The sequence below is a fragment of the Ambystoma mexicanum genome, chromosome 12 (assembly GCF_040938575.1).
Source record: "Ambystoma mexicanum isolate Mex_15411 chromosome 12, UKY_AmexF1_1, whole genome shotgun sequence".
NCBI lineage: Eukaryota > Metazoa > Chordata > Amphibia > Caudata > Ambystomatidae > Ambystoma > Ambystoma mexicanum.
The window spans coordinates 1,160,014,417-1,160,041,915 of NC_090936.1; the positions used below are offsets into that span (position 1 = coordinate 1,160,014,417).

At 45.9% G+C, this 27,499-nt stretch overlaps 1 protein-coding gene across 5 annotated transcripts in view; it reads right to left on the reverse strand.

Moving 5' to 3' along the window:
• The window catches only part of TBC1D30 (TBC1 domain family member 30), a 956,754-nt gene that overhangs the window by 360,961 nt on the left and 568,294 nt on the right, over positions 1-27,499 (reverse strand). For all 5 annotated transcript variants that reach the window (XM_069629763.1, XM_069629762.1, XM_069629764.1 and 2 more), the window contains one exon: positions 12,439-12,624. In XM_069629763.1, coding sequence (XP_069485864.1) covers positions 12,439-12,624 — 186 coding nt within the window. The remainder of the gene's footprint in view (positions 1-12,438; positions 12,625-27,499) is intronic.

The window sequence follows — 27,499 nt, forward strand, 5'->3', positions numbered from 1 at the left end:
TATATGCACCCAAGACACCTTCATCCAAAAATCCCTGACTAAAGGCACCAAGCAGGGGTGCTCACTATCCCCCATGCTATACGCGTTACATTTAGAACCCTTTCTAACGGCAGTGAGCCAACAAGGGCATAGCAGGAATTCCTTTTAGGAGGGGCACACAAGATTGCTGCGTTCGCAGATATGCCCTTGACTGTGACTCAACCAGAGACCTCCCTGGGGGCGATAGAAAGGGAACTTAACCAGTTCAGGGCGGTGGCTGGCCTACAAATAAACGCTAGCAAGACTGAAATCCTCAACCTCACCCTTTCGGACAAAGCAGAGCAAGACCTCAAAAAGACTTCCCCAAACAGATGGGTAGAGCATTCAATAACCTATTTGGGAGTAAGATTGGCCAAATCGGTCGGAGAGTTATATCAAGCAAACTATACACACCTTCTGGAGAAGCTTAAATCCAAAATGATAGACTGGAGACCACTATTTATAACATAGATGGGGCGCATAAATGCATTAAAGATGGTGGTTCTACCACAACTACTCTATTACTTCACAGCCATCCCGATCCACGTTCCGTCGGCCCTATTCAGATCTCTCCAAAACTCACGAGTGTGGAATAATAAAACCCAGAGAGTGGCCGCTAAACTCATGAAAGCTCTAGCATCCCGAGGGTGAATGGGAGAACCGTATTTTAGGGCGTACTATACGGCCGCCCAGATGAGGGTCATTAGGGACTGGCAGAATGACAACAGGGGGAAGATCTGGAGACCAATGGACAGAGTCGTCCGCAGGGGGAGATTTGGAGGGAATACTATGGAAGCCCAAGGCGAACAGGCCCCAGAAGATGTACAGTAGCTCCATTCTGACAGCGGTGGGAGACGCATGGGATGACGCTGTGAAAAGGGCACACACTAACAAATACCCCTCTCCATACACACTGCTATTTGATAACCCACAATTCACCCCAGGACACAACACCCACATTTAAGGCCTGGCAACAAGGGGGATGTCTGAAGGTTAGAGATATGTTCAACGGGGACCAGGTTAAGCAATTCGATCAATGCAAGAAAGATTTCGCTCTGAGGGAAAATGATATAGCTATGTACAACTTAGGCACTAGTTGATCCATCCCTCTATGAAAGAAGCAGGCAGCCGCCAACTAACCTCATTCGAAAAATACCTAAACAAGGACTCGGGGGACAGGAGAGTGGTAACATCTATCTATAAGCATATAAAAGCCGGTGAGGGCCCCCCGCCAAGAGCGTATATGAAAAGATGGGAGACCTCCACTGGGAGCACAACAGAGGAATCGGAGTGGGCAAAACTATGGGCGCTCATCCCTAAATTAACAAGGCCTCTCCAAATTCCGGAGATATGGCTAACTTATGCTGCAGACGAGGCTACATAGAATTTAGCCAGGACCTCCCAGCTATGCTGGAGGGGAGGGAACATGGAGCCACATATGGTGGGAGTGCACCAAATTAGACCAATACGGGGGAGGAATACAGGAAGCAATCGAGCAAGTCCTAGGGGTGAAGGGCAAGGGGAACAGAGGTCTAGCAATTATAGGTCTCCACTGGGCTCTGGACAAAATCACCTCAAAACCGGGCCGCAAACTATGTTATGATGATGGCAGTGGCCCTAGTACTAGCACGTAAGTGGAAGTCCAGAGAACCCCCGCAGGACCGTGAATGGGTTGCGAAAATCTGAAAATCCGAAGCTTTGTCGCCATGGAGTGGCTTACCTACTCTTTCCCCTACAAAAAAGTTCACCACAGACTGGTCAAGACTTCTGAGATACCTGAGGGAAGGGGCACGTGGGGCATGGTGCCCTAGGCGCATGGGCCTCCTAGAAATAATGGACCAGCCTGGGGAAGGGGAAATATGAAGGAGTTAATCTGACGAACCAACACACTCAGGGATGCTGAAGAGACAGCCAATAAGAGCCTTGGCACAACCTAAGGTAACCTGTCTGTACAAGGACTACAATGAGATCAAGGAGGGGGAGGAAGCGTGAGGGGGGGGGGGGGTGAATACACTTGTGCTGGAATGTGTTATTGTTGAAAAATGTTAATAAAGAGTTACAGAAAAAAAAGTAGTTATTGTAAATGACTCAAATGGCATAAGTTTCAAGTCCAGTGTGCCCAATGGCGGGACTTGGTTCATGCATCCTATACTAACAATGCAATCTTGTACTGGAAAACTATCAATGAAAATAAACCAAGAGTCTAAGCTATTAACGGGGTCTCAGAACAGGCCTGGAATACTTCTGTTGAATCATCCTTAGGGGGAGATGAAACTCCACAAATTTCGGTTGATACCATTTCTGCCGATTGGCACTTTTTGAGAAACATTAATGATATCCACAGGCTTATCGAGGCTAGTAAATCATATTGTGCTCTTGGCCCCAATGACATTTGTAATCAGTTACTAAAACGGACTCTGAAACCTGGGCAACTGCCCTACACTGGATTTTCCATTGGATTGGCGTGACCCAAATCATTGCATCTTTTTGGCGGGACAGTATTATTGTCCCTGTTCATAAATAAGGGAGTCATAAGGACCCTGACAATTATTGGCTGCTAGCTGTGCTGGATGCCCCGGCCAGAATTTTTGCCATGGACCGGTCAGAAGAGCTCAGAGCTTGGGCTGAGAGTGACTGCATTATCCCATATAATCAAACAGGGTTTCTGAAGGGTCTGAATACCACCACTAACGGCCTGGAATTAGCCACTGTTGTCCAACAGGCCTGGCTAATTTGTAAAAAACACCTGTTTATGTGTCATATATCGACTTCAGTGCAGCCTTCAATATCGTAGACAGGGGCAGGCTATGGAGGAAGCTGTGCTCCTGGATCATCCCTCTGGGCTTGCTAAAAATGATGATCAGTTTACATGAGCAGACTAGGGTTAAAGTCTGCCTGGACCAACAAGGTGCCCAGATTAGTTTGCTTTCCAGTCAGAAGAACAAGTAGCTTACCCCTGGTAACGTCGACTCGATGTCCCTCGAGGGCCTCCGTCTCGAGGATGTCATCATCGAAGACATATATAGCATGCAAAGCTCTGGTTGGCTTCTGTTCTGTTTGAACTTGTCTTTCCTGAGGAACTTGATCAAATATCTTAAGTCCAAGATGGGTCTCAGTCCTCCTTCTTGGGTATTAGGAAATATGGAGAATACCACCCCTTGTTCCTCTCCGCTGCAGGCACTGGTTCAATATCGCCTTTCTCTAGCAGGGTCAACATTTCCTGCACAATGAGCGGATCTGGATCCTCAAAGAGTGGGTCCTCATTGGATGGTTCTGAGGACTCTGAATGAAAGGAAGGCAGTAACCGTGGGCTATGGTTTCCAGTGCCCAAGCATCCAAAGTAATGTCTTGCCATTCTTGCAGATGCTGAGACAGTCTGCCTTCCACTTGTGATTTGTGACTCAAGACATCAGAGCGGTTTTGAGGCGGCTGATGCAGTGGCTGATGGTAGGGTTGCCCCTGCTTGAGCGGGTTGCGCACCTCTCCATCGTCCACCATGAGGCAATCTTCTTTGGCCTCTTTGACCAGCCATTCCTCTTGCTCTTCCAACTGAGAAGTAGTAACAAAATGATCTACCCCTCCAAGGTTGTCCACTGGGGCAAAAGTGATGAGGCTGCCTAATAGCGGCACTAAAGACTTGTCTGCTTAGAGGTCTGCAACTTCTCAAGACTTTCGTGCCTTGTTGCCAAAAAGGTGAGACCCATCAAAAGGCATGTTGAGGAGTCTGGATTGCACATCCAGCGCAAATCCATACTTCATCAACCACGCAAATCTACGTATTACGGTACTAGCATGGCTCTGCTGTGTGCTGTCACACATGGCTTCTTTGCAGTCTCTAACAATAGCCACAAAGCTATCTCTTTCCTCTCCCTCGGGAATGTGCTCTGCCACCATGGAAATGCAGTCCCATAGAGTGAATGAGAATTTTGCAAGAGCACATGCAGGGTTGGCCGATTTTAGAGCCATACTCCCCGCAGAAAATACTTTCCTTGCCCATCCATCTACTCTCTTGTCATCCCTATCTGGAGGGATAGTAGGATAAGCTGCCTGCTTGGAAGTTGCGGTAGCTGCCTGCACCACCAGACTCTCTGGAGTCGGGTGTTTAGACAGGTAGTCAGAGTCACTACTGGAATGGCAGTATTTTGTGGTTAGATATTTATTCACAACCGGACATAAGCTGTCTATAGGAAGCATCTGCGTGCTAACCAGCCTCAGCCCTACCAAAATCTAGTTCAGGTGAAGTATCTACGCCACTGGCCGTCTGTAAATTATCATAAAGGTATTTCAACCTAGACTCTTCAGAGATTAAGCTTTCAGGCACATAGGGCGTGCCAAATTGAAGTCCAAAGGGGCATCATTGCCTGATGGCTCATTTTCCTCATAAATTGAGGTAAGAGACTTGAGAACTCTTTCCTTGGTAAAGGAACATAGACTGTCAGGGATAGACATTGAAGATTTAAGAAAATGAGAACTCGACGCTCGAGGAGTTGTCGATTTCGGCTTCGATGGCACCATTGGTTTAGTTGGCGTGGTTGGTGTCAACAGACTGACTGGCGTCGAGGGCGCAGTCGGCCTCAAAAGCGCAGCTGGCATCACCGATGTCGACGGTGCAGCTGGCGGCGATGGTGTCAATGACCTCGATTTATGCTTGTGTTTGTGGCTCGAAGGATCCTTCGATGACTTGTCATCGCCTCAAGGGCTCTCGATGTGGATCTGGCTGTCGTACCGGGGTCGAGGGCACGCGGGATTTGGCTCAAGCCCTTTACTTTCCTGGCTTCCATGGAAGGCGCGATAGGAGCATGGCTTGCCGTGTTTTTTTTCTGAAATATTTTCAGCATTTCGGATCTAAATGCTTCCCATTCAGCAGGTGTTGCACTTTTCGTAGGGCAAGATACTCTCTCCGGGGAAGTGTCTGACGACAAAGGCGACCTGTCGTGCCTCTTTTTTGGCTTCCTCAACGACGATGAGTGGTGGGAGCTACTCCTCGATCTTGACCTTTTAACCTTCTTCCGCCGAGGAGTCTCGCCTCTCGGCTCGTCGGACGAAGATTTTTTTTTCGTCAGGGTAGATGGAGATTTTTGGGGGGGTTTTACCTACTGCCAATTTCCCCTTTTGCTTTTCCCGTCATTGACTGACACTTGGAGCAGGCCGAAGTCTTATGCTCCACCCCGAGACACCACAGACATACTCGGTGTGAGTTGGTTTTTCACAATCTCGACACTTCTAGAACCCAGTGTTTGGGGTAGTCTGTGTCGAAGAGGACAAGCAATAGCTTATGCGGAAAAACGGAACGGGAGCCAACGTGTGCGGCGCATGCTATATATGCCTTCGATGACATAATCCTCGAGACGCACATCGCCCTCTGCCGAAAAAAAAAAAACTCTGAAGCAGCTGAAGCTGGATATCATATCAAAGATGAGGAATACGTGGGAGGACACAATCCATTCCAAAGGGATTAAGTAAGGATGCATTTAAGTCCCCGTGCTGTTCAACCTTTATTTGTCAGATCTTGAAGAGGCCACCGCTAACCCCTCCACAATTCCACCTAAACTAGGAGATAATCCTATTCAATAGATGGGTTATGCAGCTGACCTTGTGCTCCTTGACCTCATTCCTGGTGGGTTGCAATCTTCGCTAAGTTCCTTGCCAACATACTCTGATGCAAACTACCTTAGAGTTAACATTGTTAAAAAAAAATTATGATTTTTCGTCCAACAAACAAGAAGGTCCAAAGTATTAACTGGCACATGGATGGGAGCACAATCGAGGTAGTCTCTTTATAAATATGTGGGTATTTATCTGAACTCCAAATTATGTGGTACTATACATCTAGAACGTTCCAAAACTAAGCTTTGCCAGATAGCAGGTACTATTTGTTCCTTTGCTCATAAGGGTGTGGGTTACTCCATAGGAGCCTTGAACAAACTGTACCACACTAAAATATTGCCCATTTCTATGTATGGTGCAGAGATTTGGGCCCGTGGTATTACCATTGAGCTGACTAAATTGGAGTCAGTGATCTTAAAGAGACTGCTGAGGTTGTCTGCCCATTCATTCTTGGAAATTATGTATCTGGAGTGGACTATAGACGTATTCCGGTTTGTTATTTCTGTGCTCTATCACTATACTGGAAGCTTGTGAATGCTCCAGAAGACTCACTGAATAAGTTAATGTACGGTGTGCTGCAGACCAGAGCTAGCCTTATGTCTTCTAGCTGTTTGGGGAAATGTAGGCTTATGGCTGATAGGTGGCTTGGTTTGGAACCAGAAAATGTTCTAGCAATGCCTCTTAGTCAATATAAGAACATCATGAAGACATTTTATATATACAGCGCAAGGAGCAACTGATTATGAATTTGGCTACCAAAAGCAATGCTGCTGATGTTATAGATTATATTCAGGCACGCAGAGAGATCCCATTATATCTATCATTTCTTGGGCAATTCCCTGGTCTGGGATTATCTCAGAATCAAATTCGACGTAGTCGAGTCCTTTGATATACTCGGAGCCTGGAGAAACAATCCTAGGAATTCTAGATATTGTTGCCTGTGCTGGGAGATGCAGCTGGAGTCTGTTAAACATCTTTTGACCCGACTGCCCATCTCTGCTGAAGCTCTGCCTTTTGGCGCTGTGATCAGCAGTTATGGTGGGGAACAACATAACTGAGAATATATGGAATATCTTTATGAGTGGCTGCCATGAAGCAAGTATTGCACATTTTACTATTCTGTGGAAAAAGATCAGACAGGTTTTAACTATTCTGGCTTGGTGACTGGTGTTCATGACGCTGTCTTAGTGGCCCAAGTCAGTATCCAAGGGCACTACCATGTGTTTTGTTTTATTTGTAAAGAATCGTTAATATGTGAAATGGAAATGTATAGTATTAAAAGTTTACTTTGTTAACTATGTAATACTGTAAATACATTTTTCTTTAAATATAGTCTTTTTTTGTGCAGCTACTAAAGGCACACAAAGAAATTCAATAAGGAAAATACAATAGTAAACTTGTCAACTGTGAAATATCTTTTTAACTATCTTTTCAGCAGTTTCAGCAAGAAAAGGAGACTCAAATGAAGCAGTACGACTTGTAAAGCGCTCCATTTCTTCCCGAACGTACCGCCGTGCTCATTAAGTACCTCAATAATAATAATAAAGCAGTAATTATTAAATCAAAAACATTTCTTTGAACATATACAAATATTCCACCAATATGTTTCCAGACTAAAGAGGTAATCATTCTCAAAATGTTGAAATATTTCGGGGGACATAATGAACAGTGCATGTAAAGCAGTCTCTGAAGTGGTCTCATTCATAGCCTGATTGACAAAGGCATCAGTAAAGTTAAAACGATGTTTGTAACACTCAGGATATCTAGCTAAATTGAGTCAAAAGCCTTCACAACTTACTACATGTAGAAGGGCATGGGTTATGTGATGAATCAAGATTTTTCCTCGACACACACAAATAGCATATCTCTGAACCCCCTCGGTCCCCCTGTGGTGGCAACGTGGGAGACTGGTCGAGGCCTGGCTGCGCACTTTGGACAAGAGGAGTGACTGGTCAAGCCGACAACCTGAAAACGAGATTTTCCGTCAGCATGGAGAGAGAAAAGCACTCATCAGCTGCAGGAAAAAGGCTTTAGCCTCCCTCACAACTGAGTAGCAGCACAGTTGAAATAGCACAGTGGTAGAATTGTTACCTCCCATGTAAAGAGAACCGGGTTCAATACCCCATTAAGGTCATTTGGTGAATTGAATTTAAATGTATAAAATAAAATCTACAAAGACACTGTGAAACAAAAGAAAAGCTTAATTAACAGAGCAAGAAGAACACAGAGAGCCATACCTACCGCCTACCCAGGAGGAGAAAACCAGATACACTGGAGAAAAGTCCTTACGCAATGTAATGTAATTTGACATTTGTACAGAGCCTTTATCCCATTGGTATGGCCTCAAAGCCCTGTAGGTGAACCCCCTTGGGGGACTGAAATCCAAGTTTTGGGAAAATTGATCAGAGGAGTTTAGAATGCGTGTGTGCATTTTAGCCAAGGCGAAGTTGAGAAGGGGGGTACAGGTCGCTACTAGCTATCCATATTGAGCTAGCAAGTAGATGGGTGCATTGAGGTTGACGAGAGAATGCGAGAGTAGTAGACTCATGTGTCCAGCTAAACCAAATTTTTGTGCTTGGGATGGCTGCATTCTAATGGCAGAGGTGTTGTGCAATGTGTCGTTGGGAGTGGTGAAAGGATGCAGATGTGTGCGGGTTGAAGGCCTTGCCTTGCGATACGTACCCGCGTGCTCCAGCTGGCTTCTGGTTTAGTGGATGTGGCATGGACTCTCTGCTGTGTTCTGCTGGAGATTGTTAGGTTATTCTTACCGTCGTTTGGTGACCACATGGAAGTTATTTGCTGCTCCTGCCTACCTGAAGTGGTTGACTGTCAGGGATTGTCACGGACCTAGGTGGAATAGCCATGTCTCGAGGGCCCTCTGGAATTCTAACTGGCCCTCTATGCAGCAGATGTTAAGGAGCATTGAATTACACATAGTATGGGCTTGGACAGAGAAGGAGCAGCCTCCTATTCTAGTCGATTTGAAGGTGGGAATCACGAGGAGGACTGCAGTGCCTGAACGCAAATTTGGTTGGGTAGGAGTGGTCATGAACCTGAAGACTGAAAAACCTGTAGAACAAAGGGATGAAACTTTTTTTTTTTAAAAATCAAGGTCATCAAGGAAAGCAAAGGTGCATCAGGAAGAACGCTCTGTCCTCAGACACACTAGAGGTGGAGAGGCATGAAGAGGCCAGTGCAGAGAGGAAGGGCTATGAGTCACATACAACAGATTATCTTTAAAATGTAGGTGGTACAAAGCGAGGAGGAGGAGTGTAAACAAGGTCAGTGCAGGGAATCTAATTTATTTGTCTTTTATGTTACTTTGTTAAGAAATATTTACAGCAGTACGCACAGTAGTCAGGGCAACCCCTCAAGCAGTTGCCTTACATTAGTAATTTATGAAAATGGGACCATTAATTAGGTGGGCATAGGTGAATAGAGGAACATAAACCGGGTGCAAAAGACTGACGGGGCAGGGATCAGAGATGAGTATTTACAGTGCAGTTGAGAGGTTGCATTAAAAAAAGGCCAATTGAAACTTAATTGACTCAACTGATATTCAAAATGACAAATAGGTGATGAACTACCCTGGGAGGCTAGTGATGCAAGCACTACTTCCACCAATGGAGAAGCCAGACAATTCAGCCAATCGGTAGTTGGCTAGTGGAGAAAGGATGGTATAAAAAGGAGAGACACAGTAGCAAGGTGTCTCAGCTGGGGACTGGTTCCCGGTCTCGTTGGTTTGGGGAAAACAGTGGAGAAGAAGTCTGAAGCACGAGAAGGAAGGCTGCCCTGTGATTGGTAGCTACCCTGCTATGCTGAAGAGGGAAACCTGAGTGGGCCCAGCTGAACCCAGAGGGTCAGAAGAGGCCTTCTCCCCTCTGGTAGAGGAGGCCAGAGGAACTAGAAGGCAGCCTGTGCTAGGCTATGGAAGGGACTAGACAACCTAAAGTTCCCCAGTGAAGGAGGGACTGTATGCCACCTGACTACTCCTGGAGGGGAAGAGACAAGAAGGGGTCAGCCCAGTACGAAGGTGTCCCATCAAAGACTCCCTCCTTACTCCTAGTGAAGATACCCCATGAGAGCAGAGGAGAGTGAAGATACCCCAAGGGAAGGATGAGAGTAAAGATACCCTAAGAGAGGAGAATAAGAGTCAAGAGCCCCCAGGAGAGGGTGAGGGTGAAGACACCCTGAAACAGGATAAAAGAGAGAAACAAAAGAGAAACACCCCGAATGGAACAAAAGCATGGTAAAGAAACATACATAAGTGGGGTAAACAAGTGGAAAAAGACACCCAGTGGTGTCCAGAAAGAGAGACTGGAATATCCAAACTAAGACTTTCTTTGGAAGTACGCTTGGAACACTTAGCCATTATACCAGCACCTGAAGAAACTTTCTATTCAGGGGAACCAGAGAGGGAGTAAGCCTGGATCAGAAGCAGTCAATCTTTTTAGTTGTTAAATCTTTTAGACCAATTTGTTAGTTTTTCTAGGAAAGAAGTAGGCTAGTTTAGGATTCAGGCTACAGACCTTATGCTTTGAGACATCCCGACATCAGTACTTTTTCCTTGAATGTTTGGGTTTTAGAATAGGGAACATATCTCTTAGAGTTAGTTTAATTATTTTAGTTTGTTATTTTCTTTGACGCCGGCCAGGAGGTCACACTAACTGTATGGAAATATAAAGATTAGTGAACATTATGTTCCAGAGTCCGACTCCTACTTCTGGAGTGCCACAATAACCAGACATAGCCCTGGCCACCCGACATCCCTACTGGAAATCATATGTAGGCACTTTGTTTCAGTCTTGGAACAACTTAGCATTCAGGCAATACATATTTTGATAATGTCACTGTGGCTACCACCTAGGCAGACTGGGAAACTTTGGTGGACAGGCGAGCCACCACTCCGTGATGCAACCTTGTGAGGTGGTTAATGGGGGATCCCCTACATCTTCCCTATTCTGTGCAAAATATACCTAGAGCACACATGCTTCCTACCGATAGCCAGGGCAGCATCCATAGCAGAGGTAAAAAGCTCACATACACACACCAAGACAGCTTTGCAGAGACAGAAATGTTTCCCACTAAGCCTTCTGGAGGTCCATGAGTTTTTACGAACAGCAGTAGTCCAAAAGCATGCCAAAGAGACAAAGTTGGACATGAAACGCAGACGGGACTCCAAGGCAAAACCTATTGCTGAGACAGTAACAGCAAACCACATATCTCAAATCTCTATGAATACAAAGGGAGGTGATGAAGTTTCCGATGAACATGTCAGGTAGAGTGTTTGTGTGGGACAGCCAATTCAACACTAACCTGTCAGGCAGATTGCGGATTCAGAAATCTTTCATGACACTCCTTCCTGACCCTACCATAGTGGAAACAACAACCAAAAACTGTGTTGGCTGGCTTTTGCATTCAACACTGTCTTCAGAAAGAAACACTGCCTCAAGAAGTTTCATACAAACTAAAAACTGAAGCACGTGCAATCCTAGAGTTGCATTGGCTGTGAATCAAAGAGTGCAGTGAACTACAAGAAAAGAGGCCTAAAATCACCAATTAATCTACTGTGGGGGCGGGGCAGATCATGTATAGTTGAACACACATTTAGGAGCGGAAACACCTTTGCAGTAGTTCTCTAGTCCAGACAGGTCTCTAATAATCTAACTGGCTGCTAATTCAAATGAATTCTGGAAGTACTTGCATGAGCAAGTTCTATCTCCATAACATTTGATAGCTCAGAAAGGGAGAAGTCGTTTTTGACTGCATGCACTGGGCTTCGACGAATGGATGGAATAACGGACAGCTGGTCACAGAAGGCATGAGGGGGCCATCCAATAGTGTGGGAGGGGGGGTGGAGACTGATTTTTCTCTTCTCAGATAAAACAGTTCGGTTTGTCCTCTACCAAACCTAAAAAGGAAGTAAAACGGCATATGGGGCCAAAGGGTTAAGGGTACTTTCAAAGACATCAAGCCTCAAAACAAAATGTCTTCACCATTAATATTGATACTGCATGGTGCTGAGAAAGGCAGGGAATATTACAAGCATGTCGCATGTCAATACACACAGTGGACATATTCAATGGACTATTTCAGTTGGAATTTAACAAATATTGATTAGTCTTTATTGTTATCATATGGTTTCAACTTCTAAAATGGCTGTATCACTGCTTGGTTTGAAAATGTGCTGAAATGTCATTTAGAAATAGACCGAGGATAGTAGTTGGCGATTTGTAATGATCTAAAATATTAAGTGTGTAACAGACAAGCAAAGTCTTCCAGCTACACTGCTGCAATAATTAGCAAAAGAGTGACTGAGAAACAGTACATTTAAAATGTGTTCACACAAGCAGCAAAGTTTTGTTCAGCACCCATATGCAGTTGCTTAATAGCACTGCTGTTAATGTATACACTACGTGCAAGATAATATTGTAGCAAGTGTACCTTGGAAACAAACTCAAAGTCAAGCTACAGTAAAGTATCTTTAATAAAATGTAGTTTTTTTTGTCCAGCTATTAATAGCACACAATAAAGAAAGTCCATAAGTAAAATACAATCGTAAAATTGTGAACTGTGAAATATCTTTAACATCTTTTCAGCAGTTTAAATTATTACTGTTCATAACAGAATTTAAATGCCTAATGCTGAATTGTGAAATAAATACAGAGAGAAAAGGAGACTCAAATGAAGCAACATAACGTGTAAAGCACTCCACTGCTTCCCGAAGGTAGACCCGCACTCATTAAATACCCTAATACCAATAAAGCAGAAGATTATCCATTTACTAAATGTTATCATTGCATTTAAACTTACTTTCAAGGCATCGCCTTCATTTCCTTCCATTACTTCTAGAATAAGTGCAGCCAGGATATTGAAGCCTTGGCAATAGCCAACAGATTTGTTCCACCGGGCATAGGCAAGCAGAACCCGTTTCAAGACCACTCTGTCCTGTTCTGCTTCCTGGCCGCAATAGGAACTGCAGCCAGTCCTGTGAAGGTCCTGAAAAGGAAACATAATTCAAGAGGTCTGAGCTTCTATGAAGATCTGGCACGAATATTTCAGCAATATGCAATAGTAAAAACAATCTAATAACTACTGTGTTTATTTGTCGTCAATATGTCTATAAATCAGTCCTTTTTAGAGCTACTGCTTTACCAGTCCAGGTGGAAGGCTCATTGCAGATTTCTTTAAGAGAAAACAAGGCTGTGGTTAGAGTGGGCCTGGGGGGTGACGTGACTGAGAAATGTGAAGTTAATAAAGGAGTAAGGCAGGGCTGCCCGCTTGCCCCCGTTCTCTTCTTTATTTATATAGAGGAAGTGGTGAAACAACTGCTGCTGGGAGGTAAGGATGCGTCAAAACCAGACAACTCAAGGTACCCCAGCCTGTTTTTTGCAGATGATACTGTAATTCTGTCAACAACTGGAAAATTTTAAAGAGTTAAAAGTGATACAGAATACTGAGAAGACAAAAACCGTGGTCTTCAAGCCTAATTTTGGCAAAAAAATAAATCGACATCAGTGCAAAGGGGTTGCCTTTAGAACAAGTAAGGTACTACGACTATCGAGGCACACGTCTAAGTGACACTGTTAATTGGTCAAGTGAAATAGCCAGAGCTATAGTAACATTGGAAAAATATAATGGAGGCACCCGCGTTTTCTTTAACAAGCATGGCAGAGGGGCAGTCTCACCCGCCCCGGATTCATACAAAAAGCAGGCCATGGCATCAGCACTCTTCGGGGCGGAACTATGGGGTTTTGCAAATTGGAAGCCAATGAGAACGGTGGAGAATAAGTTTGTTAAAAGATTTCTGTGTCTCCCTCTGTCCATGTCCAATGCTTTGCTGCACCTAGAATTGGACCTATGCCCAATTGATTTATTAGCTGCAGCAAAACCAATCCTGTATTGGCTTCGGTTATGGGGGACGCAAGAACTTGACTCCTATAGGGCAGACATGATGCACCTGATGAACCTATAGACACAGTGGAAATTACCTTGATTGGCAAATGTCAGGAAAAGCCTTTATGAACTAAACTAGCATGACGCATGAACTCAACCCCTACTAATAGACAAGCAAAAGTCCAAACGCATCAAGGAAATAAATCTATGAAGAATTATTTAGAGGAGGCATGGTAGCAGCCTGTGAGAAGTGAACATAAAATCTGCACCTGATTATATACGGGTTAAGCCAGACTTTGGATTCAAAAAATATTAAGACTGTATTAACCCCCCTCCCTGTTTTCCTGCGCCCTTTTTTATTAACTTTTGACTGGGTTCACTGAGGGTTTCAAAATGTGCTGTCTCATGGAGGTCAGGGAACAGGAGCAAGTGTCCCCTGTATAACGCAAGTGAGGAATCTAATGCACACTTTATGTTTTTCTGCCCGGCCACACAGGGACTGAGAAACATATGCCTTAAATTGTCATGAATTGCAGGGTGCGCCCCTTTTGGGCCTCATGGTCCCTGTCACAACGGACTTGAACACATTAATACCTCCAATATGGCCGTCCAACGCATTCCCTTCTCGCTCCATGCGTTGGACGTAACCTTTCTCTATTTCTAGACCACACCTTCCGCGGCTCCGTGCGTCTCAATGCTATTGCGAAGTAGCGACCAGACGTGTGCTCCGTAGCTCGCGGTTCTTCTCCTTTCCACTCCGCTTTCCCTTCCTCGAACCCCCCCTTTCTTCTTCCTCCTGGATTCTAGTTCTAGCGAACTTACCTTGCCTCCTGGATTCCTGGATTCGGCCTCCTGGAAAACTGAATGCATTCTGGATTCGGCAAAGACACGGGCCGCCTTCTTCAAAACCCGATCCATCCGAAAGAAGGCAGCATCCAAGGACACCGGAAAAGAACGGATTCAGGTGAAAAGGGGGGGAACACCTTGACAGTTTGAGACGCCACCCAATCGAAAGAGATATCGACATGGAGGCTGCCGTGCAGGACTTGATGCGTCGTATGCAGGAACTATCAACTGAGGTACAGAATCTGAAAGCGGAGAACGCTGCTCTCAAACAATTGGTCCTATCCCGGGATTCTGCTACAAAAGAGAGACTTATACTGGGTGGAGTCGTGGATAAATACGACGGCTCAGCAAAGACCCTTCGTGCATTCCTGGATTCGTGCTTGGTGCACTTTACCTTCAAGCCTTACTATTTTGTGATCCCCAGGGCCAAGGTGGGTTTTATAATCTCTCACCTTTCCGGGAATGCCTTGACTTGGGCCACTCCCCTCGTTAACTCTAGTGATGCCCTCCTGGACGATTATGATGGGTTTATACGGGCCCTAAAAGACATGTTTGACCGCCCTGAGCAGGTCTACAGCGCACAAGAACGCTTGTTAGACTTTCAGCAAGGGGCCCAGGATATGCTCACATATGTGACCCGATTTAAACAACTGACAAAGGAAGCTGACTGCTCCACTGAGGCGAGTTTTACACTGTTCAGGAGAGGATTGAACGAAGAAATTAAGGATAAGCTGGCCAGAGTGGCACGACCAAGCTCATTCCAGGCATTAATGGATCTTGCCATGCAGATTGACTTCCGTATCCAGGAAAGGAAGTCAGAAAAGAAGAAATCCTGGGGAACTCCTTCCAAGGTATCATTTGAGGGTACCCCCAGACCGGAAATCAACCCAAGCCCAGTTTCAGAATCCGAGCCCATGCAGATTGGGGCCTTTCGTGGACCCATATCTCCACAAGAGAGAATAAGGAGAATTCATACGGGCTTGTGCATGTACTGCGCCTCAGATAAGCATTTGGTTAGGAAGTGTCCTTTAGCACCCCCTCGGCTTTCGGGAAACGCCAGCTCCCGATCCTAGATGGAGCAGAGCTTCGGGAGAGAGATGTTTGCTCCACATCCATTCCATCCTTGAACTCTCCTGGAGAAAACAATTTGGTGGTAACTACAGGCCTTTTTATCACCATCCAAGAATACAAACTATTCCATTTTGGCCCTGGTAGACTGCGGAGCTATGGGAATATTCATCGATCATGAGTGGGTTGATAAACATCAGATTCCCTACGAAACACGAAGCACCATGCAGCCTGTGGAGGCTATCGACGGAAGACCCCTCACATCAGGACCCATAAGCCTTCAGACCAATGATATCCAGCTTGCAATAAATCACCATCGAGAGCTAATCAGGTTTGACATTATTAAGTCAGCTCATTACCCCTTGGTATTGGGCATGCCCTGGCTACAGAAACACAACCCATATATCAACTGGTCTGCGGGTTCCCTATTCCTTGGCTCAGAGTTTTGCATGTCTCCTTGTCTATCCCTAGAACCTCCATTAACACACCCAAAGGAACCAACAAAGGAACAACAGTCACCACTAATGGTATCAAATGTCATGCAAGTTCCTGAAGTCTACCAAGCTTATGCTGATGTGTTTTCGACTGCCATTGTCCAGGCCTTTCCCCCCACGCAGACCTGAAGACTGCGCAATAGATACGGAACCCTCTGCAGTGATTCCCTTTGGCAGGATGTTCATTCTTTCCGAACCCGAGAAGGCGGCCCTAAGAGAATACCTGGATGCCAACCTTCAAAATGGCACCATAAGACCTTCGAAATCTCCTGCTGGTGATTCCCTATTCTTTGTTCCAAAGAAGGATACCAAGGAACTCAGACCCTGCTTGATTATTGCGGGCTAAATCAATGTACCCTCAAGGATCGGTACCCGTTACCCCTGATTTCGGATATCCTGGAAGCCGTGAGAGGCGCAGTGATATTCACCAAGTTGGATCTCAGGGGCGCCTATCATTTGATCCGTGTCAGGGAAGGATACGAATGGAAGACCGCCTTCAGAAAACCCTTTGGCCATTTTGAGTACCTAGTCATGCCCTTCGGATTGGCTAATGCCCCTGCAATATTCCAACGCTTTATGGATAGGGTGTTCTCTGACATGCTGTTTCTCTTTGTTATTGTATATCTGGATGACATACTGATCTTTTCCAAGGATCCTAAACAACATGAAGAGCACGTGAAGGCAGTTTTGCAGAGACTCCGAGATCATAAACTCCTGGCCAAACCTGAAAAATGTTTGTTTCATGTGACCTCTGTTCACTACCTAGGGTTTATTCTTACCCCAGAAGGAATCGGTATGGACCCTTCAAAGGTAAAAGCCATATTGACCTGGCCTGCTCCTACTTCCATGAAACAAATTCAATCTTTCCTGGGACTTGCCAATTTGTACTGGAAATTCATATCTAATTTCTCTGAGATAGATCAACCGATTGTTGCTCTCCGGAAGAAAGACACTCCTTTCCTCTGGTCAACACCACAAGATATGGCGTTCCAGCGTTTAAAGACAGAGTTTACGCAAGCTCCTATCTTGGCTCAACCTGATACTAGCCGTCCCTTCCTGGTAGAAACGGACGTTTCAAATTATGCCATTGGCGCAGTCCTGAAACAAGAATTAGGAGATAAACTGGAACACCCAATTGCTTACCTCTCACAAACTCTGACTCCTAGTGAAACACATTATTCAGTCCTGGAAAAAGAATTGTTAGCCATCCGCCAAGCCTTCACTGAATGGCAACATCTACTTTTTGGAGCTACACATCCAGGTCAGGTCCGTACTGACCACCGGAACCTCCAGATTCTACAGTCTTTGGAGTGTAGGAACAGTCGTCAGGCGCGTTGGGCATATTTCTTTGCCCAGTACCAGTTTCATATCACTCACGTTCCTGGATCACAAAACCTGAGCGCCGACGCCTTATCTCGAAGACCTGACTACGAGCCCACTGAAGACAAGGCATATCCTCAGATGTTTTCCTCCACGATCTTTGTGGCCCAGGCAGTCAACCTCCTCGAAGAGATCCAAACCCAAACCCAATCCTCTGATCTGTGGAAGGACAAATCCAAAAGAAATCCTTGGAATGTAAAGGTCCGGGAAGGTTATTTGTTCAAAGACAATCTGTTGGTCATCCCTACAAAAAGACTACAACAGAGAATAATGAATCTCTGTCACGATACCCTACACTCAGGACATTGCGGTGTCACCAATACCCTCCGTCTGATACAAAGGCAATTCTGGTGGCCTAGGATGAGACCCGACGTACGGCAGTACATTCAATCCTCTGTTGTCTGCAGCCAAAATAAACACAATCACAAGAAACCAGCGGGCCTTCTATTGCCAACTAGGCCTTGGGAGATTATCGCTACGGACTTCATTGTGGAACTGCCACCCTCCCGTGGGTATAGCACCATCATGGTTACCATAGACTTGTTCACTCATATGGCTCATTTTACGCCCCTGCGTAAATTACCATCTTCTTCTGAACTAGCAGGAATCTTCCTGGAACACATATTCCGTTTGCATGGACTCCCTTCCAAGATCATTTCGGATCGCGGACCTCAATACATCTCACAATTCTGGAAACATCTCTGTCAATGCTTAGGGATCCAACGTGCCCTTTCGTCAGGTTACCACCCTCAAACCAACAGAATCACAGAACGTGTCAATCAAACCCTGCAACAGTATCTTCGATGCTTCGCCACCAAGGTCCAGGATGACTGGTCGCTCCTGATACCCGTGGCTGAATTTGCTTACAATAATTCTGACCATTCGGCACTTAAGATCAGCCCCTTTTATTGCAGTCAAGGATTTCATCCGTCGGTCCTACCTTCTGTTCTTCCCCAATCTACACCAGTACCTACAGTTGACTCCTGGATCGAAACCCTTGTCAACATACATAAAGAAGCCAAGGAATTTTTTGAGAAGGCCAGGAAACAGACCAAGAAAAATGCAGATTCCAGAAGAAGACCTGGCCCTTCTTATGCAGTCGGTGATCAGATCTGGTTGTCCTCAAAATTACTACCCAGACATCTACAGCCTAGTAAACTGGCCCCTCGGTACTATGGTCCCTTTTCCATTAAAGAAATTATAAATCCTGTTTCTTATCGGATCAAGTTGCCTGAATCCTGGAAGAAGATACACCCAGTCTTTCACACATCTTTATTGAAACCCTACTATCCATCCTCCCAAAAACCCTCCAGACCTCCTCCTATACTGGTCGATGACCAATTGGAATATGAGGTATCTCTGATTTGTGATTCCAGGTATAGGAGGGGCCAGCTTCAATACCTGGTTGAATGGAAAGAATATCCTCCTAGCAAAAGAACTTGGGAACCTCTCTCAAACATCAAGGCCCCACGGCTGCTCAGAAGGTTCCACCTCATCCACCCGGGCAAACCAGGAGGGAAGGGTCTTCGGAGGAGGCATGCTGTCATGAATCGCAGGGTGCGCCCCTTTTGGGCCTCATGGTCCCTGTCACAACGGACTTGAACACATTAATACCTCCAATATGGCCATCCAACGCATTCCCTTCTCGCTCCATGCGTTGGACGTAACCTTTCTCTATTTCTAGACCACGCCTTCCGTGGCTCCGCGCGTCTCAATGCTATTGCGAAGTAGCGACCAGACGTGTGCTCGGTAGCTCGCGGTTCTTCTCCTTTCCACTCTGCTTTCCCTTCTTCGAACCACCCCCCCTTTCTTCTTCCTCCTGGATTCTAGTTCTAGCGAACTTACCTTGCCTCCTGGATTCCTGGATTCCTGGATTCGGCCTCCTGGAAAACTGAACGCATTCTGGATTCGGCAGAGACACGGGCCGCCTTCTTCAAAACCCGATCCATCCGAAAGAAGGCAGCATCCAAGGACACCGGAAAAGAACGGATTCAGGTGAGAAGGGGGGAGGAACTCCTTGACATAAATACCTATTGAGACAAGCTCAGTGGCTGAAACACAGGAATGCAAGACAACTGATGATCCAGGAACAAAGTACTGAAATGTGTACAAAGGGCTTGGATCTTAAGGCTGAGAGGGTGAGCTGGTCTGTGTTTTCTTCTGGTGGGGGGAGGGGCTGCAATTTTTTCGAAATGCCTACCATGAAAACAGATACTCCCCAACCCCCCTTTTAGGGCCTGGCTATATTAACATTCTGTGTCAGAAGCAAGAACATGAGATGTTCCTTTATGAGCCCCCCACCCTCAGGTAAAGTGTGGCAACAACTTTTATTTTATTTTCTGCTTGGGGGAAGGGGCGTGGTAAGGTTTCTATTAGCATCACTTGTTAAGGCCTACTTTTGAGATGTTGGGCATCATTACAAGTCAGCCGGTCTGGAAACAACGGTGGCGGTAAATCCGCCACCACCGTTGTTTCTGGACTGGCAGATTTCCGGGACTATGGATAAGGACTAGAGTAGTCACTACAGTAGGTAATATTCGTACTACAATTTCACAGCACAAAACATTACAGGAGGAGGAATCCTAACTGATCTAAAAGAAAATATTTCACAAAACCACCTGACTGAATGCTGCATTAGATCGAGAGCTAGCACCCATGCAGGATTGCTTGCAAAAAGCAGAGGGCGTAGACTGCATTGGGCCGGTCACTGAAAAGAGACTGCTGTGGCATTTGCCCTCTTGGCATTGCGATTTATACGATTCAAGAATCACCTAGGAATGGATGATCTGGAGGTCTGTAGGCCTAGAGAAGAACCACCAAACGTGACAGAGCTGCGGATTCGCAAAACTCCTCGGTCGTAGTCAATTAAAAGCTCTTCTAACATCCAAATAATGAGCAGTCTCCTGTGAGCTGGATGGGTGAGATGGAAGGAGAATAGGGAGAGAAAAGATGTAACAATCTTCAGATGAAATGAGGGGTGCATGTGCAACAGCACCTCCTCTTTAAAGAACACTGTAAATGGTTCAAATGATGAAAAGGCTTGAATCTCACTCAACCTTCTGGCCCAGGTTGGAGCCAACAGCAGCACTGTTTTTCATGTCACTAACTTCATGTCTACCGAAGCCATGGGCTCAAATGGTTTGTTAGCCAATGCACTAAGAACCACATAATTTCCAGATTGGATGAGTTCTTAACCAATGAGAAACCCTCCAGATACCTTCTCACCATTGGATTTGTTGATAAAATCACCTCATCAGAATTTCTATGGCCCCAATTGCTGTCAAGCAGTTTTGGTATTTGTCAACTTGCAATCCGTTTTGCGATAAATGAGCAGAGAATGACAATACATCATCAAGCTGTCAAGTGAACAGATCCACATTTCTTTCTACAGCCCAATGGAAGAACTGTGTCCTTTTATTTGTGACTGAGTGGAAGATTTCCTAGTTGGCTGTATGATATTTACGTGCTCCTCGAGATAACCTTAGATGACCCATAGTTGGCTCTTAAGAAGCCCTGCTGCCAATGCTAGCAAGGCAAGGGTGTGGAATCCCTCCCCTCCTGCCAAAACTAGAGGTTCTAATGAGGATTATAGAAGAATTTCCCCTCCTTGGTAAGTTGGAGATCAGAGGCCCAAACTCTCAATGGCCAGTAAGGGACAACGAGAATCATGGGGCACTAGTGAATTTCTTACTTGCCCATCACCCTCTGCAGTACTGGAGGGAGGGGGCTTAGGGGGAGACATACCAAATGTCCCTTTGCACCAGTCCATCTGGAACACATCAACCAGACCCCCTAAACTCAGACATATCCAAGAAAGACGCGAACAGGGGAAATCTTGAGTTTCTCTCTGTGGCAAACGCATCCACCTGGGGAAATCCCCAGAGAGCAAATACTTCCTGAAGTCTGGCTGAATGAGGTTCCCACTCGTGGATCTCCACATTGCGTCTGCTCAGTCCGTCTGCTTCAGAGTTTTGATCTCGTCGGAGGTATGTGGCTATCAGTTAGATGTTGCGCTATATTGCCCACTTCCATAGCAGAATTGCCAAGTTCCAAAGATCTAGGGAGCTGATGCCCCCTGTTTGTTGACATAAAATGTGCAGATTGTGCTGTCCTTTCCAGACCAGCACCACCCTGTCCCGAATTAATGGAAGAACACACTGACCGCTTTGACTATGGCCATGATCCCCAAGGCATTTATATGTAGGTAAAGACCCTCCATCGACCACAGCCGTGAATGGAGTTCTCCTCTAGAGTGGCACTTCAGCCCTCGAGCAACGAATCAGTGGTAATCACCATAGAGTGAGATGCATTTATTTAGGGCACTCCTGACAGATGTTTCTGTTGCTGCCACCAAATGAGATTCTTTTCCAGAAACAGAGGGCTGAAAACTACTTTCAGTCCACTGGTCTCTTGAGACCAATTTGGTTCCAGGAGTATTTGATTTTTTCTCATCCAGAGACTGGAAAATTGTATTAATGGAATGCATCAAGATAGCCGCCAAGCAGCGTCTCTGGTACCACCAAGCAGAGGTTTGTCGGCAGATGAAATTAGAGACTGCTGCTTGAAGGTCCTGCATCCTTGTCCTGTTTCTTCTCCTGCACAAGCAAAACCTTATACACCACTGTGTCCTGAAACAAAGGTCAGGCTCTGTGACAGAGTAAGCTCTGACTTTGGAAGATCTATGATGAAACCAATTGTACTTACAGGTTGAGTAGCACATGAAAAGATCTGAAAGCTACTTCTAGAGAATCTCCTTAGAAGCCAGTCCAGATAAGGCTACACCATGCATATCTTTCGACCTCAGGTCCCCTGCCACTGCGTTCATGATCTTGGTGAAAACCTGGGGTGCCGAGTTGAGCCCAAAGCGTAGGACCATGTACTAAAAATGCTGGTTCATGATTGCCAGAAATGTGTGGTGTGGTTTTCATATCTGAACATGAAAGCATTGAAACTTTAGGTCTACAGTAATAAACATTTTTAAAAAATCCACCGCACGAAGGGATTGTGCAATTTGTGCTGGCATCACTATCTTGAATTGCTCTACCACAAGGAACAGATCAAAGAAAAATACCCTTAGGCCTGCCTGTTTTTTCTTGGGTATAGGGAGGGTATAAGACCAGGCCCACTTTGGAGGACCAATAATTTCTCCACCGCTTTAATTTGTATGAGCTTTGCAATATGCTGCATTGGTGCATCTCTTGCTCTGAATGAAAGGTAGAGATGCAGGGAAAGCAGAGGGAATAGGGAGATGAAAACCCTTAGACACAAAGGACAGAATCCAAGAATCTGCAAAATGGTGACACCAAGCGCAGATATGACTGGTTGGCCTGCCACCAACTGACGGTTGAGGGACCTTGACGCTTATTTCATTCTTTTTTTTTTTTAGCTTAAGGTAACTGAGGAGGGGGTTAATGAAAGACTTTATTCGCTTGCTGGTGTTGCTCATGCCAATGAGTGTTCAGAGATTATCAGGTTGAAAACCCGGCCTTCATAGCCTCAGGAGCCAGCAAATGATCATGTCCTTTGATGCTGTTTAGAGCGTCCCGGAGGATAGGGCTTTGAGGTTGTTTTAGTGGGAACTGCTAAACATGTTGCCAACAAGGAAGTGTTTTTTTTGTTCATATCTCAGTTTGTGGATAAATGCAAAATATCTTTGGCTTTCAATAGAAGATTTAAGATGTGATTTTGCACATCCTGGAGGAAGCAGGTGGAGTGCATCCAGACAAATCCCTTCATGTCACGTCATATGCACATGCCACTTCTGGCTTTGCTAATATTGTGTACCGTGGATGCCAGAAGATCCTGAGCAGCTTGTTTGGCCTCTACCAGGAACAATTTGTTGTGCTTCCTGAGTTTGAGGAAGATCTGGCAAAAGAATAAATAACAGCATTTTCGTGCCATAGACTGACAATGGCCAAGTCATTGATATTTACTGGTCTTAATTGTAATGCAGAATTTGCTTAAGTCATAGACCTCTAAAAACATCTTCGTCCTGGAACAGTAACCATTATGAGGTACAAGAGGCAGTAAATGAGGAAGGTTTAACCTACAAGGATGCTGCCGCTACCACAGAAGATAGTGGCTGTGAATGTTGTGGCGAATCAGAGGGCAGTTGCACATATCTGGCTTCAATGTTATTTGTGACTTGACATCAAAGGGGATTCTACCAAATGTTTGCATCCACCGACAGCACACCCTTCTGGATTTGTATGGACAGTCGAAATACAAAAACTTCTCAGAGAACCTCTTGCCTCTGCTTGTGTATGGGGGGAGGGGTCAAAGACACAGAGAACACTGGACAACACAATGCTTTATCATTGCCGCAATATCAAAATTGACTAGGTGAGTTTTTACACTAGATTTTTTGTGAGCAATATTGTCTAACATTACAGAGCGTTAAATAATCACAAATAGGATTGATCCCATAGTAAAAAGTAAATGTGTACAGTGTCACTGGCTGATACCTTTGCATTCATCTACGCCACCTTTCACTAAAACTACCATATAGAAGTAAGGTGTTGACAGGTTATTTTGACCTTCATACTTCCCAACACAACAGGTGTTTTAACCTATTAAATAGTTTTAAACTTCTCCTTATCTTGATCTAGAATTACATTAAGGATCAAGATATTTATTACTGTCATTTGTTTTTCAGTTTCTTTAATTTAAAATGCACAAACACAGACTAAGACGACAAACTGGGAAGACACAACTTAAATTATAAAATTTGTATTTGCATTTATTGCATCTATTAAGGATTTTTTAAAAAAAACTATTTTTTATTAATTTCAACAAACCAAAACATAACCATCACACCCGACATTTTTCAATACAAGATTTTCAGCTTACAACTGCATGTTCTTTATCAATGTCTTCCCCCCTCACCCTTTTTAACTCGAGCTTCCCTTCTTTTGGGGTTATTCCCCTTCACTGCTCTTGGGCGTGTCCCCTCCACTGGAGTTTGCCTGGGAGGTTCCTGACAATTTGGCAACCATTTGTCTCCATGCTATCAGAGGTCCCACTTCCTCGTACTCCCCCCTGGTGGCCGCCTCATACCATACCACTGTCTCAGCATCTGCCCATTTCAAAAGGTCATTCCACCATACCTCTAATCTAGGTCTGCCGGCTGCTTTCCAGCTCATAGCTATTCTCCTTTTGGCCAGGATGGGAGCCAGGTCCTTAAGTTTACATACGTGTTTCAGGTTGCGTGGTCTAGTGAATCCTCCCAACAAGCAGGCCCATACTGATTCCATGTCCAGGTTAAACCCCTTTTCAGATAGCCGTATCTTGATTTCATCCCAAAATGTTCCCACCTCCGGGCACGCCCCGAACATATGGATCATCCCGGCATCTACCTCCCCGCACTTACGGCATTTTTGTACTTCTGCACTTCCAAACCTGGAGATCTTTCGGGGGGGGGGGGGGTCATGTACGCCCTATGGGTGACATAGCTGGATCGGCTGTAGCCTTGGGTTCCTGGACACCTTTTTATGGTATCTTTGAGCTCTTTCCCACTGTCCATCTTGCATAGGTTCTCCCGCCTCCTCCTCCCATTTCTGTCTCAATTGAACCAGCTCCCTACCCACTCTGGACATTCGTAGATCCGGGATGTTTCATGCCCGCCCTCCGAAATGTCATGCATAGTTTCTATGACGGTATCCGGTTCTTCTGCTAGTGCCCTTTCAGACCACGTTTCTTTCACCCGTCTAATTATCCTGGTATATGTAATGCATTGCCCCGTGTGTATCCCCATGTCTTCCACTAAAGTTTGGAATTCCAGCGCCCACCCTTGGTTCCATAGGTCACCCAGGGTCGCCATGCCCACAGGCTGCCAGTGTTTACGGATCCCTTTTCTTAGTTGCTCTTCCACCCCGCACAGCGCCACTAGTGGTGCCTGCGGGGAGCATGGGGTCGGGTTTCCTATGGCTCGGCACATTTTTTGACACGTCTTCCACCCCACTTCCAGCAGTCTCGATTGCTCCTGCACCTCTAGTTTGGGTAGCCATATTAGTTCTTTTAGGAAATAAGGGTCCCTAGACCACTAGAACCCTGTTCAGCATACTGGACGCTCTGGGCATCTCATATACCAATTATGCAGATGACACAGGTGCTCATCCCATTCACGGGCGACTACCTAACTGATTTGAACACCCTCAGCTGCATCTATTCCTGGATGGCGGAAAACTGGCTATGCCTAAACAGCGATAAAACAGAACTTCTGTTGGTTGGATCCCCTTCCACACTGGGTAAACTCAACAATGAGTACTGCTCATTCACCATCGACAACATTTCCATCACAGTGTCACAAGTAATCAAAACGCTGGGTGGGTATCTTGAACCTAACCTTACTATGGATAGGCAGGTCAATGCTGTCGCATCCTCGGCAGCATACCACTCTAAGCTGATCAATGCAGTTACGCCATTTCTTTCCCAACATAACTGCATTACCATAGCTAGGGCCATCAATGGGTCCAGATTGGACTATTGCAATGCCCTCTTTGTTGGGACCTCACAAAAGAACCTGGCGAAACAACAGCAGATTGCTCAGAACAATGCCCTTAGTGCCGCTACAGGCCTCCCACGGAGGGATCACATCTCTGCAATCAGAAGACAGGTACACTGAAAGAATTGTCTTTAAAACACTTGCCCTCACAGACAAATGCCTTCACGGCCAGACACCCTTGTACCTTGCACAAAGGATCACCAAACAGACTGCATCTAGACCGTCGAGGACGGCCTACGTTAACCGGGTTACTGTGCCTCACACGCAGAGTGTGTGACAGAGGGTCGAGTTTCCCAACCATGGCCGCGACCTACTGGAACACTCTCCCAGCCCACATCAGGGCCATTGACTCACATGTAGCCGTCCGCAAAGCCATAAAAACTAGACTGTTTGTCTAAAATCCCATCCCACATCGTATGAGTTACCTGCGTGTAACTTCCTCCTTAGCCCAACTATGATCTCATCAATGGACTTTCCTTTAAGCTTTTGTATGTTATCTCTATTCCTCGGTCTCACTGAGACATGGTTTACAGCCAGCTCTGTCACCAGTCTTGACACACTCCTACCTGAAGGCTACAAGATCCTCTCCACGCCCAGGCCCAACCGCTCTGGTGGGGGCATAGCCCTTATCTTCCCTGAGTGGATTCCTGCCTCTGTCATTCCTATGCAGGCCTACTCCTCTTTTGAATGCCTCGTCTGCAGGCTCTCTCTCTCGCCTAGCCATTCCTTTACTGTGGCTACTATCTATCGGCCACCTGGTCAGGTTTCTCCCTTCCTCTCTGAGTGGGCGGACCTCTCCTCCTCACTCCTGGCCTCAACCACTCAACTCCTCCTTCTTGGAGACTTCAACAACCACATGGATGCCTCCTGTCCCCCCTCTGTACTCTTTCGCGACCTGTGCGACTCTCTCTCACTCACCATTCTCCCCTCTGACCCGACTCATTCTGCAGGGCACACTCGATGTTCTGATCTCTTCAGACCTTCCCCTCTCTGTCCCTCTCTTTACTCCTCTCTCCTTGAGTGACCACTTTCTCCTATCCTTCCACCTCACCCTCCCTACCACGCAGGTTAAGCCACCTCCGTCTCTGCCACCCACCTTCTCAATCACCCGACCCATGAAGCGTGTGTCAGTTGAGGCTTTCACCGCCACCTTCTCACCCACTCATCCCCCCCTGGCTGTCTCTCACCCTGACACTGCCCTCTCCACGCTCCACTCTTCTATATCCGATACTCTGGATATCCTTGCCCCTGTCATGAGATTCCGCCTGAAGCCAAAAGCCAAGTGTAACTCCTACTATGACTCAGTCCTTGTCACCCTAAAACGCAAGTGTAGGATTGCCTAGAGGAAATGGCGTGCTTCAAGTTCATCCTCTGACAAACTGGCCTGCTGCCTGCTGCAAAGGCAATACCGGCTCTCCGTCCTCACCAAGAAGAGAGCTCATATCCAAGCCAGCGTCTCTGCGGCATCTAACAACTCGGCTGAACTCTTTAAAGTCTGCAAGGAACTGGCCAATCCTGCCGCAGTCTCTACCTCTCCTGTCCCTTGCCAGGCCCTCTGCAGGGCACTGAACTCTCACTTCATTTAAAAAACTCAGGACATCCTGTCCTCACTCTCCTCCTCTCATCCCCCTCCCGCTATTCCCTGCTCTTCCTCTGGCCCTTCTGCAGCCACCCCTCCTCCCTCCTT